Source organism: Carassius auratus, chromosome 35 (genome assembly GCF_003368295.1).
Source record: "Carassius auratus strain Wakin chromosome 35, ASM336829v1, whole genome shotgun sequence".
In the NCBI taxonomy this organism is placed as follows: Eukaryota; Metazoa; Chordata; class Actinopteri; order Cypriniformes; family Cyprinidae; genus Carassius; species Carassius auratus.
In genome coordinates this window covers 12877285-12893841 of record NC_039277.1, presented here as the reverse complement: position 1 = coordinate 12893841, position 16557 = coordinate 12877285, and the positions used below count along the sequence as shown (strand labels likewise).

The following is a 16557-nucleotide window of genomic DNA, read 5'->3' as shown; positions in this document are numbered from 1 at the left end:
TTCTGTGCTCAACAGTACAAAGAAACACTTACATGTTTGGAACAACTTGAGGGTGAGTAAATTATGACAGATTTTTTGGTTTAATTATCCCTAATTTATTATTATTATTATTTTGCCTTACTGTGATTGTAATATGTTACGAGGAAACCTACTCGGCATTATGACGGCACGGGTGTTATTTTTTAAACGCATTTATGCTTTACGGCTTTTTGGCCCTTCCATGTCGCCGTGTGTTTTTGTTTGGTTTCGACGAAAATGGCGGACGAGCTGGAAAGAGTACGGATTTCAGCCGCGGAGATACGAGCAGAAGCGTCGAGTTTCACAACACACAGCGACAGTGTAAAAGGTTAGAAATTCTCTGAATGTTTAAAACGATCAAAGAAAAGTAACGTTAGTAGTCCGGGAAAAGCCTTATATTGTCATGTCACGTTAAAGTTATGGTTCAGTTTGCTAACAGCTAACTAGCATAACAGTCAACAGCAGTCTTTTGGTCACTCTCATGTGGGTTGAACTGCGCTTGTTTTGAAAGCATTCAACATCTCTTGTTTTTTTTCTGCATTGTATGCAATAATATGCCCTATATTGACACATAACATAAGTGAAATGTGTTTTTATTTGTATAAGGAAATAAATGTGATGCTAACTGTTATACTGGCAAGTGTAGGCGGCAGCTTCTTGAATGACATATTCATTTTAAAGGGAGCCTTTTTAAATAAGATGCTATCCAACTCCAACTCTTTAACTTCATATCATAACGTGATTATTGTCGTCTAAGTGTTTGTTGTCAACTTATATTGCTGGGTTAGCATGCTACATTACACATGCAACAGGTTATTTTCCTCGGATACCATAGCAACAGCAATTTGGCCTTGGATTTTTCATCAGTAAAAGCTTTATATGTTGTGCTCTATTTCTGTCTAATGTTTATGTAGTATAAATAGCTAAATTTACGACATCGTCCTAATGAAGAGTTTCTCAGCTGAAGGGCCAGGGCCCAGTAGGTGGGCTCAAGATGCCTTAAAATGATTAAAAATAATACAAAGCATTAAAATAATCCAAAAGAATTTTATGTTATTTTAATTCACCCACTTCAATAAATTCCTTAGCTTCATTTATAAAGTGCATATAATTATTCTAAAACAATTTCTGAAATATGTTCATTAAGCACACATGCATTTTCATAATAATTTATATAAAGTAGTTCATTTTAGTTTTAGTTTGTAATTATGTATGTAATTATCGAAAAGCAGTTATAATGATTATTATAATTCTCTTGGGCAACCGAGTCTAATTTTAAAAGTGTAATTTCTAGACTTGGAAAAGTAATGCAAATTAATTGAATGTTATGACACAATGGTCATTTTTTTTTAATTAATATAGTTTTAAAATATTCTAAAATATTTAATCAGGCAGAAATTGTGAGTAAAGAAATATATGTGACCCTGGACCACAAAACCAGTCTTATGTGTCAATTTTTAGAAAATGAGATTTATACATTGTCTAAAAGCTGAATAAATAAGCTTTCCTTTGATGTATGGCTTATTAGGATTGGATAATATTTGGCATATGCTTATATTAATGAAGTCTTTAATCCTTCTCCATGGGGCTTGTGAATATTGTTGTGGGCATTGGGAGTCTATGAAGTCAGAAAAGTTGAGAACCACTGCCCTTGATGTAATGTACTCTTTGGGCAGTAAAATAATCTGTTTTTGTCAACTTTTTCTTAGAATTGCGAGAGGAGGATAAGAAGCAACTGCAGCGAGACGTTAAATGTCCAGACTTGCATTGGTACAAACCTGACACTGTCAATCCCTGCAGACATAAAGACAGCGCAGAAGGAGCCAGCTCAGACCCTGTGCATCTACCGGATGATTGTGTTTTTGGTAATGACACCAAAATGCCTGACTGCTCACCTAGCAGTCCTGGATGCTCTCGCGTAAGCACTGGGGAGTTTCCAAATGATCACAGTCAATCTGAAGTTAATTTTAACTCTAAAGAACATGTAGGTGTTGTTAACCACCAACTTATGGATGTTAATTCTGTTAAAAGCATTGAAGGAGCTGGTTTGCCCAGGTCACCGAAGCAGTCACGAAAGATGCGTAAACCTGACCGTGAGATATATCAGCCAGGGGGGCGAAGGTCTCAAGTACACAAAGAGACCAGGGTGAGCAAAGAATTAGATGGGGATCGAAAGAGAGGGGAAGAAGTGAGTGTAAAATCTACTGAAACAATTACTAAGTGTGAGAAAGAGGAAAAGCGTAGAAACAGGCGAGGGAAAGATGGCAGGACAAAACAAGAGTCCAGGGGAACTGTAGAATCCCCAAACAAAAATGAGAATATAGTAGAGAGTGTCACCGGTAAAGTCAGCAGTCTCCATTTAGAATCTGAGGAAAGCAAAGATGGAGCTGGGAAGGATGGTACAAACAGGAGAAAACCTAGTGGGGAAGGGCAAAGAAGCCAAGCGGGTGGAGGGAATGAAGTGACTGGAGAAGACAAAAAAATGGAGAGGGGTAATGGGAAATCTAGAGCAGGAAGGGAAAAAGGTAACAACCAGGTCTTTGCAAAGAAAAAGGAAGGGGAGGGGGTAGGAAATGGCTCAGAAGCAGATCAACCTGAAGGAAAAAAGCAGAGAAGTGTTGGCGGAAAGGAGGCGAGTCGTGACCAGAATATGAACCATGAAAAACAACAAGGGAACAGGTCAAAAGTGCAAGGAAAACTATCTGATAGAACGGATTCAAACCGAGTCAACTCTGCCTCGAAGCGATACTCTCAGTCAGACATCCGGCGTCCTCGATACCGCACCTACAGCACGAGTTCGGCCAGTAGCGGGACCAGTATGGACGGTCTGGCTGAAGCTGAGAGACTCAGAGGGGAGGGCCATCAGCTGGCCGCACGCACTGCGGAGAGGACCACTGGACAGAAGGAGTTCATCCGAGGGAGCCAGGGCCGCCCAAGGAGACGGACGGCACGGACATTGTCATCCACAGATTCACTGGAGGAAAATGAGGTGTGGGAGAGAGAAGATCGAAGAGGCAGGGTTGCTGACGAAGCCAAGAGAACCCACAAAGGTCCTGAAGGGGGCGGAAAAGGGCAAAGAGCACCTGCATCTAGCGGTCGAGGAGGAATTTTAAGAGTTTCTTTGGATAAGCATTTAAGCGAGGAGCAAGCAAGTCGAAAAAACCCTAGAGGTCGTGGGAGGGGCATCCTAGTGCTTCCTGCCCACACTGATCTAACTTTGACCCCTGAACCTGGGCCTCAGCTTGGAGGAATGAGAGGAGGAATGGGCCTGAGCCGAGGAAGAGGGGGCCGTGGAGGAGGGACAAGACGCCTTTGGGATCCAAATAATCCGGAAAAGAAACCAGCACTGGTATCAAGCCAACAATCCCAGCATGCATCTCTCCAGCAGGCTTTGTACTTGCAGCAGGGTGGATGTGGGCCACTGCACTTTCTGGACACTGATGACGAGAGCACAGGAAGTCCTCCTGTCCGCCAGGGCGAGTTTTTTCAAAACCAGCAAGCCGCTGCCATGGCTTACTACAAATTCCAGAATTCGGACAATCCCTACTGTTATCCGCAATCAGCCAAATCCTCGAACACCCCACCACGTTATCCTTACCCATATCACATTCCCTACCAAATTCCTGGCTCTAATGGGATGTACCCTGCCTCTGTGCCACCATTTTATGGACCTTATGGGCAAAGTGGGCCAGGTTATCCCTCTCCAGTGGGATCTGGTCTCACTCCAGAAGAGGCAGAGGTGCAGACGAGAGGAGAGCTGGGAAAGTTGCTTCGGCTGGCTGACAGTCAGGAACTCCAACTCAGTAACCTGTTGTCCCGGGAACGACTGAGCCAGGAGGGTTTGGAGAGGATGGCCCAGCTCAGGTGTGTAATGAATGTTCAACATTGAGCATAAAAAATATTTTTTTGTATTAGAGTTCTACACTAATAATGAACATTATTCCAGCCTGATGAATTTTTCCTCCAATGTGTTTATATTTCTTCTATTGTTTTTATAGGGCTGAACTCCTGACGTTGTACGAGCGGGTGATTTTGACAGACATAGAATTCTCCGACTCTCAAAACCTGGATCAGGCTCTGTGGAAGAATGTATTTTACCAAGTGATAGAGAGGTTTAGGCAGCTGCTGAAGGACCAGACGTCAGACACCGCCCCACAGATCAAAACCATGCTGATGACCATATTAGAAGAGGTAGATATTCAAATCCTCGTCATTCCAAGAAAATATCACAGTTTTGAGTAATGATCTATTCAAATTGTGAAAAAAGCTTTATATTTTGTTTTATATTATATAGCATAATTCTGTATTATAATCAATTGGTGACAGGACGCTTTGATGCAGTGCTTACTTTTTTCCCTAGGGGACAGTATTCTTTGATTCGCTGCTACAGAAGTTGCAGACTGTATTTCAGTTCAAGCTCGAGGACTATATGGACTGCATGGCTATACGAGCAAGACCTCTACGCAAGACGGTATGCTCCCTCTGTTTAACAATCTTTGGTGTCAGGAGCTTCCGGTACAGAAAGTATATACAGTGCAGACATACATATCATTTAAGGTGATAAAACCACTAGTAATAACGAGAATAGACTAGAGAATAAATTATAAATAATAATATAGTAATAAAATATAGAGAAAGAGAAGATGTCAGTAGACAAAAATGTGAATGTGCATATATGCTATTTACAGATGTCCAGTCCTCAGGTGTGTTGGGTTTTCTATTAACAGGCACTTTTATAGTTAGTCTGCTGTTGTGAGCACACTGAACAAGTGTGAATCCACTTTACCTCGTTGCAGGTGAAGTATGCTCTGATCAGTGCCCAGCGCTGCATGATCTGTCAGGGGGATATTGCGCGTTATCGTGAACAGGCTAGTGACTCTGCTAACTACGGGAAAGCACGCAGGTAATTCTGAAATGACCATGTTAAACAGAAAAGGTTTATTTGACAGCATATTACACTATTTCAGTATACATGCATGTGCTTCTCTTTATCATAGTGTTTTGCTAAATTATAAAATGAATTAGAAATGTAAAAAAAGTTTCAATTAAGTTTTCATATTTGGATGTTAACCTTTTTTTTTCTCATGTGCAGTTGGTATCTAAAAGCTCAGCAGATTGCTCCAAAAAACGGGCGACCCTACAACCAGCTGGCCCTACTAGCAGTGTATACAGTGAGACATCAGCATAACATAATTTTTATAAGACAAAGTGTTAGAATATTAACATCTTAATAGAAAATATTAAGACTGCTTAATTGCACTTGTATTCAAATTATAAAATTAAATTTGTATGTTATTTTTACTTATTTGAGGTTTCTCAATTTTAAATCAGTTTTATTTTTCATTACTTGCTTTTTATATTGGTTTATATATGATGACTATTAACATTAGTTCTCCTGTCTCTCGTTTAGAAGCGAAAGCTGGATGCTGTATACTATTACATGCGTAGTCTAGCCGCCAGTAACCCAATCCTCACAGCCAAGGAGAGCCTGATGAGTCTGTTCGAGGAAGCCAAGCGCAAGGTTTGCATGTTAACAAATGCTGCTCCATCAGAATAAATCCGATTTTGCTTCATTTGAGTTTAAATTTAAATATCAATGGCATTATTACCAATATTGGTTGTGCAGCTGTAAAATGTCAGTATTCTTTATTGTCATTTGTGTTCATCTCTTCTAACCAAGGCTGACCAGATTGAATGCAGACGGAAGCAGGAAGTAGATGGAGGAACCCGTGGTCCCCGAGGTCATGTAGGTGGGCGTCGGGGAGAGGACGGCACTCGTGTGGAGGTCTGGATACGTCCCACCGTGCATCTGGGCACTTCTCGTCCGACAGGCAGTGAATCGGGCAAAGACTCTGAGCAGGACGGAGAGCTGGGAGCTCTGAGTCCCAGTGATGTGAGTGCTTATGAAAACGTGTCATTTGCTCTGCTCACAGATAAAACTGTTGGGGGTTATATTACACCATTTTAGGGTGGAAATGTTCAGATTGCTGCCCCCATCCAGATTGTTTCATAGATCACTTAGAAATGACGCATTTTTTTAAAGTAACAACAACCATCAAGAAACAATTAGCAACCTGTTACACTAAAGGAAATAAATATTCCGTTGAGCCACACAAATGTTTCAAAAAGCAGGCACAAACAGGCTCACATATGACACACATGCAAACACCCGCACACATCAGGAGAGCCAAAGAGGTCACGTCGAATTGTTTATGAGCTGCACAGGATGAGGCTGACTTATGAGTCACCCATCAGTGGCAGAAAAGGGCGTCATTGTGCCGTGATGCAGCCGTCATTTTGGTAACCTTGGATATTTGTCCACGTCAGCATTAAATGCACACTTACACTTCCACCGCACCATTTGTCTTTTGTAAGGGTTAGCACATTGTATTGAGTCCGCTGCTTCAGGCAATACACAGATTTAATTAAATGAAAGCGATTTAGGTTTATCAGCTAAACCAGGTTCTCATCCTGTGGCGAGTTTTTACATTTTCTGATTGTTTTGTTTGCGTGTGGAGTCTTGGTGACTGGGAGAAAACATCAGCTATTTTGTTAATACGATAATCGATTGCTATAATTACAATAATTTTTATAGTTAAATTACCCTTTTTTCTTACATTTTTCTGTCCTTTTCTTTACAGCTCAACAAGAGGTTTATTTTGAGTTTCCTGCATACTCATGGAAAGCTCTTCACTAAAGTAGGGTAAGTCTTAATGTCAACAGATCTATTGCAAACATCCGTTTTTACTGCGTTGCTTCGCTGTTGACCTTTGACATTGGTCATCATCTAGAATCAACTCTCTCATATTGAGAGTTCAAATGGCTGATTTTAGAATGGATCCTAGTTTATGTACAGCTCCTTCTCAAAAAATTTGCATATTGTGATAAAAGTTCATTATTTTCCATAATGTAATGATAAAAATTAAACTTTCATATATTTTAGATTGATTGCACACCAAATGAAATATTTCAGGTTTTTTATTGTTTTAATACTGATGATTTTGGCATACAGCTCATGAAAACCCAAAATTCCTATCTCAAAAAATTTGCATATTTCATCCGATCAATAAAAGAAAAGTGTTTTTAATACAAAAAAAGTCAACATTCAATTAATTATGTTCAGTTATGCACTCAATACTTGGTCGGGAATCCTTTTGCAGAAATGACTGCTTCAATGCGGCGTGGCATGGAGGCAATCAGCCTGTGGCACTGCTGAGGTGTTATGGAGGCCCAGGATGCTCCGATTGCAGCCTTAAGCTCATCCAGAGTGTTGGGTCTTGCGTCTCTCAACTTTCTCTTCACAATATCCCACAGATTCTCTATGGGGTTCAGGTCAGGAGAGTTGGCAGGCCAGTTGAGCACAGTAATACCATGGTCAGTAAACCATTTAACAGTGGTTTTGGCACTGTGAGCAGGTGCCAGGTCGTGCTGAAAAACAAAATCTTCATCTCCATAAAGCTTTTCAGCAGATGGAAGCATGAAGTACTCCAAAATCTCCTGATAGCTAGCTGCATTGACCCTGCCCTTGATAAAACACAGTGGACCAACACCAGCAGCTGACATGGCACCCCAGACCATCACTGACTGTGGGTACATGACACTGGACTTCAGGCATTTTGACATTTCCTTCTCCCCAATCTTCCTCCAGACTCTGGCACCTTGATTTCCAAATGACATGCAAAATTTGCTTTCATCCGAAAAAAGTACTTTGGACCACTGAGCAACAGTCCAGTGCTGCTTCTCTGTAGCCCATTTCCTGCACACGCCTGTGCACGTTGGCTCTGGATGTTTCTACTCCAGACTCAGTCCACTGCTTCCGCAGGTCCCCCAAGGTCTGGAATCGGTCCTTCTCCACAATCTTCCTCAGGGTCCGGTCACCTCTTCTCGTTGTGCAGCATTTTCTGCCACACTTTTTCCTTCCCACGGACTTCCCACTGAGGTGCCTTGATACAGCACTCTGGGAACAGCCTATTCGTTCAGAAATGTCTTTCTGTGTCTTACCCTCTCGCTTGAGGGTGTCAATGATGGCCTTCTGGACAGCAGTCAGGTCGGCAGTCTTACCCATGATTTGCAGTTTTGAGTAATGAACCAGGCTGAAGTTTTTAAAAGCCTCAGGAATCTTTTGCAGGTGTTTAGAGTTAATTAGTTAATTCAGATGATTAGGTTAATAGCTCATTTAGAGAACCTTTTCATGATATGCACATTTTTTGAGATAGGAATTTTGGGTTTTCATGAGCTGTATGCCAAAATCATCAGTATTAAAACAATAAAAAACCTGAAATATTTCAGTTGGTTTGCAATGAATCTAAAATATATGAAAGTTTAATTTTTATCATTACATTATGGAAAATAACGAACTTTTATCACTATATGCAAATTTTTTGAGAAGGACATGTATAGGAAGCAACAGCTCCTGAAAGGATTGTTTTTGGATCTGAACAAGTCAAGCTACAACATTGACTTATATTTGATTGGAATGCAATCTTTTATTATATTAGGCAATTGTTTTATTCAGAAAGCTAATTAATGTTTAAAAAGATTTTTTTTTCCCCGTTAAATTAAGAAATAACATATGACATGTAGGGATGGCCATTTTTTTTTTAATTATTGGATTCACTCATGCTACAGCTGCACTTACCTGCATTTGTGAATGCAGAGGTGGACAGCTGTATTTCTTCAGTCGACTGCTGTTTGGATTTCATGTGATTTTTTATTTTATTTTATTTTATTTTATTTTTTTTATTGTGATGGTGATATATGGTTTCGCTGATTCATTTGATCAAAAATAATTCCATTTTGTAATATCATTTAGCAAGATCATTTTGATCGAAGTAACTTCACGAGGCAGGCGATGATATTCTGTGATCAAATACAATGAACACATTCCACAACACCACCCAGTGCATTTAGTTATAACTGACTTTTAGTATGCATGCTTAGAATTTTTCCCTGCATTTATGGCCAGCAAAGCAATATGTAGTAAATTTCAAACTGTATTTTATTTTTCTAATAATGATTACAGAACAAAATGTAAACTATTTGTGCACACCCCTTATAAAATGCTGGTAAATACAAAAAAAAAAATTAATTTCTATTAATAATATTCTGTACTCGTTTGCATAATGTATCGTGATTGGTCTTCAGGATGGAGAGTTTTCCTGCTGTAGCGAGTCGAGTGTTGCAGGAGTTTCGGGCCCTCCTCCAGCACAGCCCCTCCCCTCTCGGCAGCACACGCATGTTGCAGATCATCACTATTAACATGTTCATCATCCATAACGCACAGATCAGAGGTAAAACTACAACACTACCAGTGGCTAGAGAGCCAGTCTGGTCCTTTGAAAAGAACCTCTCTTTCTTCTCACTTTTGCTCTGCCTCTCAACCTTTCTCTCTTTCTCGTAGCTGAAGGGCAGGGTGAAACTCGGTCTGTATTGGAGGAGCAGACCATATCTCTTGGTTTAGCTATGTTTGGTCTCCTTGTGCAACGTTGCACTGAACTCCTTCAAGAAACACCTCCTGGTGAGTCGACAATGGGTGTGTTTCAAAACAACCCTCTACACACACCTTGGCAATAGAATCACCATTGGCCTGTACATTTTTAATATATATATATATATTAGGGCTGCCCTCGACTCAATTTTTCTGGTCGTCTAGTAGCCGTTTATTTTAAGCATTAGTTGACAAATCACGTTAATGAATAAACGATTTAAATAATGCTAATGGGCCTTTATTTGCATACATAGCCGAATAAGTGCTCATGTGCATGCATAAAGCTTGCCACAGCACACCGACAGAAGTTATCATGATGAAAGTGTCATGGAAAAACAGTAAGATTAAACTAGGGGTGTGCACGACTAGTTAAACACAGTTTAAGATATTTTAGATTTAGTCCGAGAGCTCTCAGTCCCTCCATTGAAACTGTGTGTACGGTATACTGTTCATGTCCAGAAAAGTAAGAAAAACATCATCAAAGTAGTCCATGTGACATCAGGGTCACAGACATGAGGGTCAGGGTCAGACATGAGGGTCAGTTAGAATATTTTGAAGCATCGAAAATAAGCAGTTTTTGTAAAAAAAAAAAATAGGGTAACAATTGCGTCATACCCAGCAACTCTGTCGCACAGTAGAGAAATTACTGTATGGACAGGAGAAGAAGCTCGCAGGCAATCTTTTACTGTCTATGAGGCTATCGGAGGGATGTGGAGGCATGAAGTCAAGGGAGAAGCTCATAGAGAGTCCATAAAAGCAACGGGACAAAATTATTCAACAACGTCTGCAAGATTCGGTGAATGATTCAGATTTGTCTTGGCACAGCGTTTAGAAGACTTATAGGTTGCTCACGTGACATTTACGTCCTCAAGCTCAGTTTGAGTCTGCGCAGTATGCCCGACCCCCAAGAAGTGCGTGCTTCTAATTGACTTCACTTGTCTCCGTTGAATCCAATGGGGTCGCTGTGTCCATTTCTTTTACTGTCTATACATAATCCAGCATATGGCATTCGCATTGAACATTGTTTTTTTTTTCTCATCGCTGTTGTTGTAATGTCTGGGAAGCCAGAATGCGCATCCATCAACAGAAACATATATTAGCTGAACCCTGTTTGTTTTACGTCCTATTTATAGCAAACTATATATATATATATATATATATATATATATATATATATATATATATATATATATATATATATATATATATATATATATATATATAATATATACACACCGTATTTTCTGGACTATAAGTCACTTTTTTTCAAAGTTTGGCTGGTCCTGCGACTTATAGTCAGGTGCGACTTATCAAAATTAATTTGACATGAACTAAGAGAAATGAACTAAGACATGAACCAAGAGAAACATTACCGTCTACAGCCGCGAGTGGGTGCTCTATGCTGCTCAGTTCTCCTGTAGTCTACACTGAAGACATAGAGCGCCCTCTCGCAGCTGTAGACGGTAATATTTTCTCTTGGTTTATGAAAAATTTATTTATATGTGTGTGTGTGCGTGTGTGTATATGTATGTATGTGTATATGTATGTATGTGTATATATATATATATACACATACAACACAAAGTATGTAACAAAGTATATAACGTAGCTCGTCAAATCAACATTGTATGTATTTTTGTGTGTGTGTGAGAAACTGTGCTCTCAGCAAAGCAACGGCGAGTCATGCGCATTCACACTAGAGTTTACGGTATGTCAAAAACAGGTGTGCTGTGCATCCTTTCAGATGAATTGAAAAAAATCACAGATCGCTTGACGGAGATTCAAACTGAAGTGCTCAGTCAGAGTGTTCGCAAGTGAAAATATGTCTGTGCTAAACTTATGCTTAGCCTTCAACTCACACACTGGCGAGTAAAATTGAAGAATTAATTTGCCAATGGCTAATGTTAGACATCATATAGTCGCACAGAGTGAAGATTAAATCTCATATGTGAGTTATTTAGTCAATGTAGATGGTTGCAAAAGCTTGTTTGGTGCCTATGTAGACAGCATAAAATCATTCTCTGTAAAAATCTCAGTGTTTGTGACCTCTATGCAGCTTAGTCTGATTTTTTTGCTCTCTCTTTTTTCCCCTCTGCCAGAGCCCATCCCAGCAGAAGAGCTGGGGGAGTTTGAAGAAATGGACGAGGAGGAGGGGATGGTGCGGGTGTCTGTCTTCCCTCCTGACCTCAGAGAGCTGCTCCCCAGCATGAAGGTCTGGTCTGACTGGATGCTCGGCCACCCAGACAAGTGGAACCCTCCTCCCTGCAGTATTCAGTGAGTCCTGCTTGAGTTACGATCACAGGGCCATGTTGATTTGAAACTGATCTGAGTAATATGGTACTGTGTGTGTTTCTAGGGGGGCTCCAGACGTGTGGCAGTGTCTTGCAAATCTGTGCAACTCTTTGGCACACGTGTATCATGGTGAGGTTCTGCTGTATAAAGCTGATGTAGATGGAGAAGGAGATGAGGAACTCCGAGTCCTACAGCTGGAGGAAGACAAAATGCTCTCTGGCTTTGTCCCACTGCTAGCTGCCCCACAGGAAGCCTGCTATATAGACCAAGGAACAGATAAGGTCAGTACTGTACACACCTATGGATTGTATATATATATATAAAAAAAAATAGGGCTGTCAATATCAGATACAATCTTTTTTTTTTTTTTTTTATGAGTTCACTAATCATGTTAAAGTAAAAAATTATGCCTAGATTAATTCTATCTACATGTATTTTATCAACTGAATTAACTATTAATATATTATGCCCAAATGACTTTTTTATTTTTATATTGAATTTTATATTTTTATATAGTCTACTTGGTCCATTATCGCCTGCTAGGTGGACAATATAACAAATTTAGGACTGTCAGTAGGTAACAATAATTTATAATGGGTGGATAATATTAGGGCTCCCAGTAGATAAAAAAAAAAGGATTATTATTTCTTAATTTACCATATTTTTAATTTGTTGTTTTTTTTAACCCAAGTTGCCAAAATTGGAAATTGTATTTTAGATTTCATTTTACAGGTGCATCTCAGTTAATAAGAATGTTGTGGAACAAAACATTTAAGTAATTCAACTCAAATTGTGAAACTCGTATTAAATAAATATCACTGTGAATTGGTGGGTTTTTGTTAAATGTGAACCAAAATTATCACAATTTAATTCAATAATTTGAGATGCACCTGTAGATTTTATTTGCTCCATTCAGTGTTAATGCATTAATAATTATTTTGAGCAAAGAAAACTGGTCTATAATAATCAGTCAAATTAGTTATTACATTTTTTGACATAAAACATTTCCTCTAATAAATCAAATTTAGTAGCAGTAGTTATTTCAAATCTAAATGTTTGTATTTTGTAGGCTATAGCAGCTGACTGTAAGAGAGTGACCGTTCTGAAGTACTTCCTGGAAGCTCTGTGTGGGCAGGAAGAGCCGCTGCTGGCTTTTAAAGGAGGAAAGTATATTTCCATGGCAACACCTCCTACACCCAGCGTAAACAAAGAGAACAAGGTGCAAATGCAAGAACAGGTATAGTGAACCTCTCATTATTAATGAAAGAAAGTTTGATCTGTTTTTTTATTGCTTATCATCAAATATTTCGAGATATCTTTTTTTCTAGTCGTCACTCAACATAATCTAGGCAGAGCACTGCTAATTTCCCTGTTTTCTCAGGAGGATGATGTCATAGTGGAGGAATCGTCTCTCTCTGCATCAGAAGGGGAGATCGATGGAGAGATGGAAGGAGACGGAAGTGAGGATGATATCAGAGAGCTGAGGGCACGACGTCACGCTCTCACACACAAGCTGGCACAGCAGCAGAAACGGCTGGATAAGATACAGGTATCTCCAGATGCCATCTTTATATTTACTAGGGGTTGAACGGCTTTTTTGAAGTCAACATTTATGTGATGAAAGTCGAGTCGACATCGACTAGTCACTGATGATGTCATTAATTAGCAAATAACACCTTGTTCATAGCTATGGCAAATGACACAGCACTGCTACACATAGCTATTGCTCCTATAACAGCTTGTTTTTATCAGTTCTTTTGTCTTTGGATTGCTATATTTTTCACAGGTTTCTGCTCGTTCTAAATCCGATACAGATAAAGTAGCACAGTATTTATATGAATGCATTGGTGATAGAGCGGTTGCATGTGTGAAATAATTCTACCTCGCAGCTTCTCTCTACTAATAGTGAACCTGTGGGTTTTACTTACAAAGAAATATATGCTAGAACGTTTTAGTTTCTACGCTAATTTATTGAGAAATCACAGAAAACACTAACAGTGTTAACATTTCCGCACTACTGAATGATTCTGTGCGCCACTGTCTGAAGCCTGTGTGTATGTATTACAACAGCGCAGCAGTTTAAAATGTGCATTCTTTCATTCAGTTTCGAGCATCGAGTTGGTATATTCACGCAAATCTTTGAAGCACCTTCGGAATATGTATTTAGTTGTCATATATTAACTGTTTGGAAACAGCGTAAATGTGGAATTCAAGGATTTCTTACCCTGTTGCGCCCTCTATAGGACCAGTGCAGAGAATTAAAGTCGACTGCTCTGTGCAACCCCTAGTCTGTACACCTCATCTACTTTTTACACGTTAGTGTTTCTTGCACCAGAATATTTAGCTAATGATAAAGAGCTGAGCAAGTGTCTGTTTCTGTCCTCCAGGCTGTCCTGCAGACAGGTGGGCAGCTGGAGATTGAGATCAGGCCACTCTATCTGGTCCCGGACACAAACGGCTTCATAGATCATCTGGAGGGCCTGAGAAAGCTTCTGTCCTGTGGGACGTACATCCTGGTTGTGCCTCTTATTGGTGAGACTCTCTTTGATAATTAAAAGACACACAAATGTTTCACTCTTCTTGTCCATTAACGTTTCTCTTTGTCATTGTGACAGTGATCACAGAGTTGGACGGTCTGGCTAAAGGGCAGGACAGTCGTGAGGGGATCAGTAATGGTGCCCATGCCCGACAGGTGCAGGAAAGAGCCAGAGCAGCAGTCATATTTCTGGAAAAAGCATTTGAAGCTAGAGATCCCTGCATCAGAGCGCTCACCAGCAGAGGAAACACACTGGAGTCCATTGCCTTCCGCAGTGAGGACACGTCTGGACAAAAGGTCTGTGTATTTCTTCCCCTTTGTGGAAATAGGTTGGCAGTAAAATATGGCTTCCTCATTAACCTGCAACTCTAGTGTGAAGAATCCCTTGAGAAGTTCAGAAATGCACTTTAAAAAGACTTTAAACTATTTTTGAGCCTACCACTTATTATGCGTCTGTCTCCCCAGGGCAACAACGATGATGTCATCCTGGCCTGCTGTCTGCACTACTGTCAGGACAAAGCCAAGGGCTTCATGCCTGCTGAGAGAAGTCAGTTCACTTACTTGTACTTGTTAAGGGCCAATCACACGGGGCGCGCTTTTGAACTCCATCTGAATTTATTTCTGATTATTAATCCATTCACAAATTTTTACTCAGCCTCTCAAGCCATTCAAGATGTGGATGAGTTTGTTTCTTCATGGGACCAGATTAGGACAAATTTAACATTACATCACTTGCTCACCAATGGATCCTCTTTAGTCAATGGCTGCCGTCAGAATGAGTGTCCAAACAGCTGATAAAAACATTACTCTTTTCTGACTCTCGTTTTGTATTCTCCAGATGGGTCAGTCAGGTTGTGCAGAGAGGTGGTCTTGCTCACAGATGACCGCAACCTGCGAGTCAAAGCTCTCACACGTAATGTGCCTGTCCGGGACATCCCAGCGTTCCTGATCTGGGCTCAAGTGGGCTGAACCACAGACTGACCTACCGCTGTACAAACCAGTCATCTTCCACTGCGAAAGTTGGAGATGAAGAAATGATATCACACAGAGAGGATGAGTGGGGGAAACATACTACAAGCTTTTTGTCAAACCGAGCGGAGTGACGCATCATGCCACTTTACAAGAAAGAAATGAGTATTTTCCCCTTAAAACGCAGCGTGCATAGAAAACCCGCTTACTACTTGAGGGTGAGATAGACAAGATTGGAGGGGGATGAAACTTAGCTGATTCGGGGGTTGATTAAAGTACAGGATGAAGAGGAAGCACGTGGGGTGTACGTGTGAGAGAGAAACCAGCAGTTGTGCTGTTTAGAGTGAAGGCTTGTAGTGATTGTGTGGAGTCACATGTCCTGCGGATGCGCTAATTCCAGCGCTTCAGCCGCTCTCAAAAGGCCTGTGATGGCGGGAGCTCCAGTAGGGGACGCCATGAGGCGGTCTCACTGTCCACTTCAGTGGCACATGTGCCCCTGATTGTGTTTTCATTGCCTTTGTGCATGCTTGGTTTGCTTTAAGCATGATTGTTTTAAAGCTCTTACGATTTTTACCTGCTTATTTAAGTTTGCGTTGCAGTTTTGACTTCAGTTTGGAGTGTCAGGTTCTTGTAATAGGTAACATGGTTTAGTTGTAACACACTCATAACGGTTTGATCTCCTGTAGTAGCATCTTTATAAGTGTGAATCCAAGTCAGAATATATCTGCTTGTCAAGTAAATGCTGAAGTAATCACAATAGTTTTAATACAGAAGAATCAGGTTTAGTTTGAGGAAAACAAGGCTTTCACCACATTGACTTTGACCACTTTGAATTTGATGTTGAAAGTTACCATAAAGTTTAGCCGGGTCTGAATGGACATCTGCATTTTTTTTTTAAGGTAGCGCTAACAGAAAACCTCATTTAGTTTCCTGTTTTCCCCCCAAAGACGACAACTTGTATGAACAAGTGGGTTGTTTAGATACCCATCACAACCATCAAGAAGAAAACTCCCATACTTTATAGAGTCTTGGAAATGTTTTCATATGTTCTGTGCAATTAATTTCATCTTTAGTGGTTTGTCTGTGCTTGCATTTTAGTGTTTTTTTCTTTTTCAGAGCTTAAGTATTGTAGTTCTAACGGGACCTGGCTGTTTGTTCTAATGCTCAAATATCACTCACCTCTGATTACAAGTCTTCTCAATTTGTTTTTAATGTTGTCGATTTCATTAAAACTCATTTCTGAGTTAATCATTTG

At 40.2% G+C, this 16557-nt stretch overlaps 1 protein-coding gene across 2 annotated transcripts; it reads left to right on the top strand.

The window, feature by feature from the left end:
- Nucleotides 1–206: 206 nt before the first annotated feature.
- On the top strand, nt 207–16550 carry LOC113054479 (telomerase-binding protein EST1A-like). 2 transcript variants are annotated; one of them, XM_026220062.1, is made up of 19 exons: nt 207–346; nt 1728–3882; nt 4017–4209; nt 4379–4489; nt 4815–4921; nt 5111–5189; nt 5429–5539; nt 5699–5911; nt 6660–6721; nt 9163–9308; nt 9419–9535; nt 11605–11779; nt 11862–12078; nt 12867–13034; nt 13179–13346; nt 14185–14329; nt 14413–14630; nt 14799–14880; nt 15172–16550. In XM_026220062.1, exons 1-19 carry the CDS (start codon nt 256–258, stop codon nt 15300–15302), a joined length of 4689 nt encoding a protein of 1562 aa, XP_026075847.1. In that variant the 5' UTR covers nt 207–255; the 3' UTR covers nt 15303–16550. The 2 variants fall into 2 exon arrangements, with proteins under 2 accessions (XP_026075847.1, XP_026075848.1); XM_026220063.1 differs by lacking the exons at nt 207–346; nt 1728–3882; nt 4017–4209; ... (4 more) ...; nt 9163–9308; nt 9419–9535 and having other exon boundaries at nt 5795–5911.
- Nucleotides 16551–16557: the final 7 nt, after the last annotated feature.

Bases quoted from the DNA above. Each gene is read 5' to 3' on its own strand.
- LOC113054479 (XM_026220062.1), top strand. From the start codon at position 256: ATGGCGGACGAGCTGGAAAGAGTACGGATTTCAGCCGCGGAGATACGA. The intron at 4,210-4,378 runs GTAGATATTCAA...TTTTTTCCCTAG, and splicing joins TGATGACCATATTAGAAGAG to GGGACAGTATTCTTTGATTC. The intron at 4,490-4,814 runs GTATGCTCCCTC...ACCTCGTTGCAG, and splicing joins CAAGACCTCTACGCAAGACG to GTGAAGTATGCTCTGATCAG.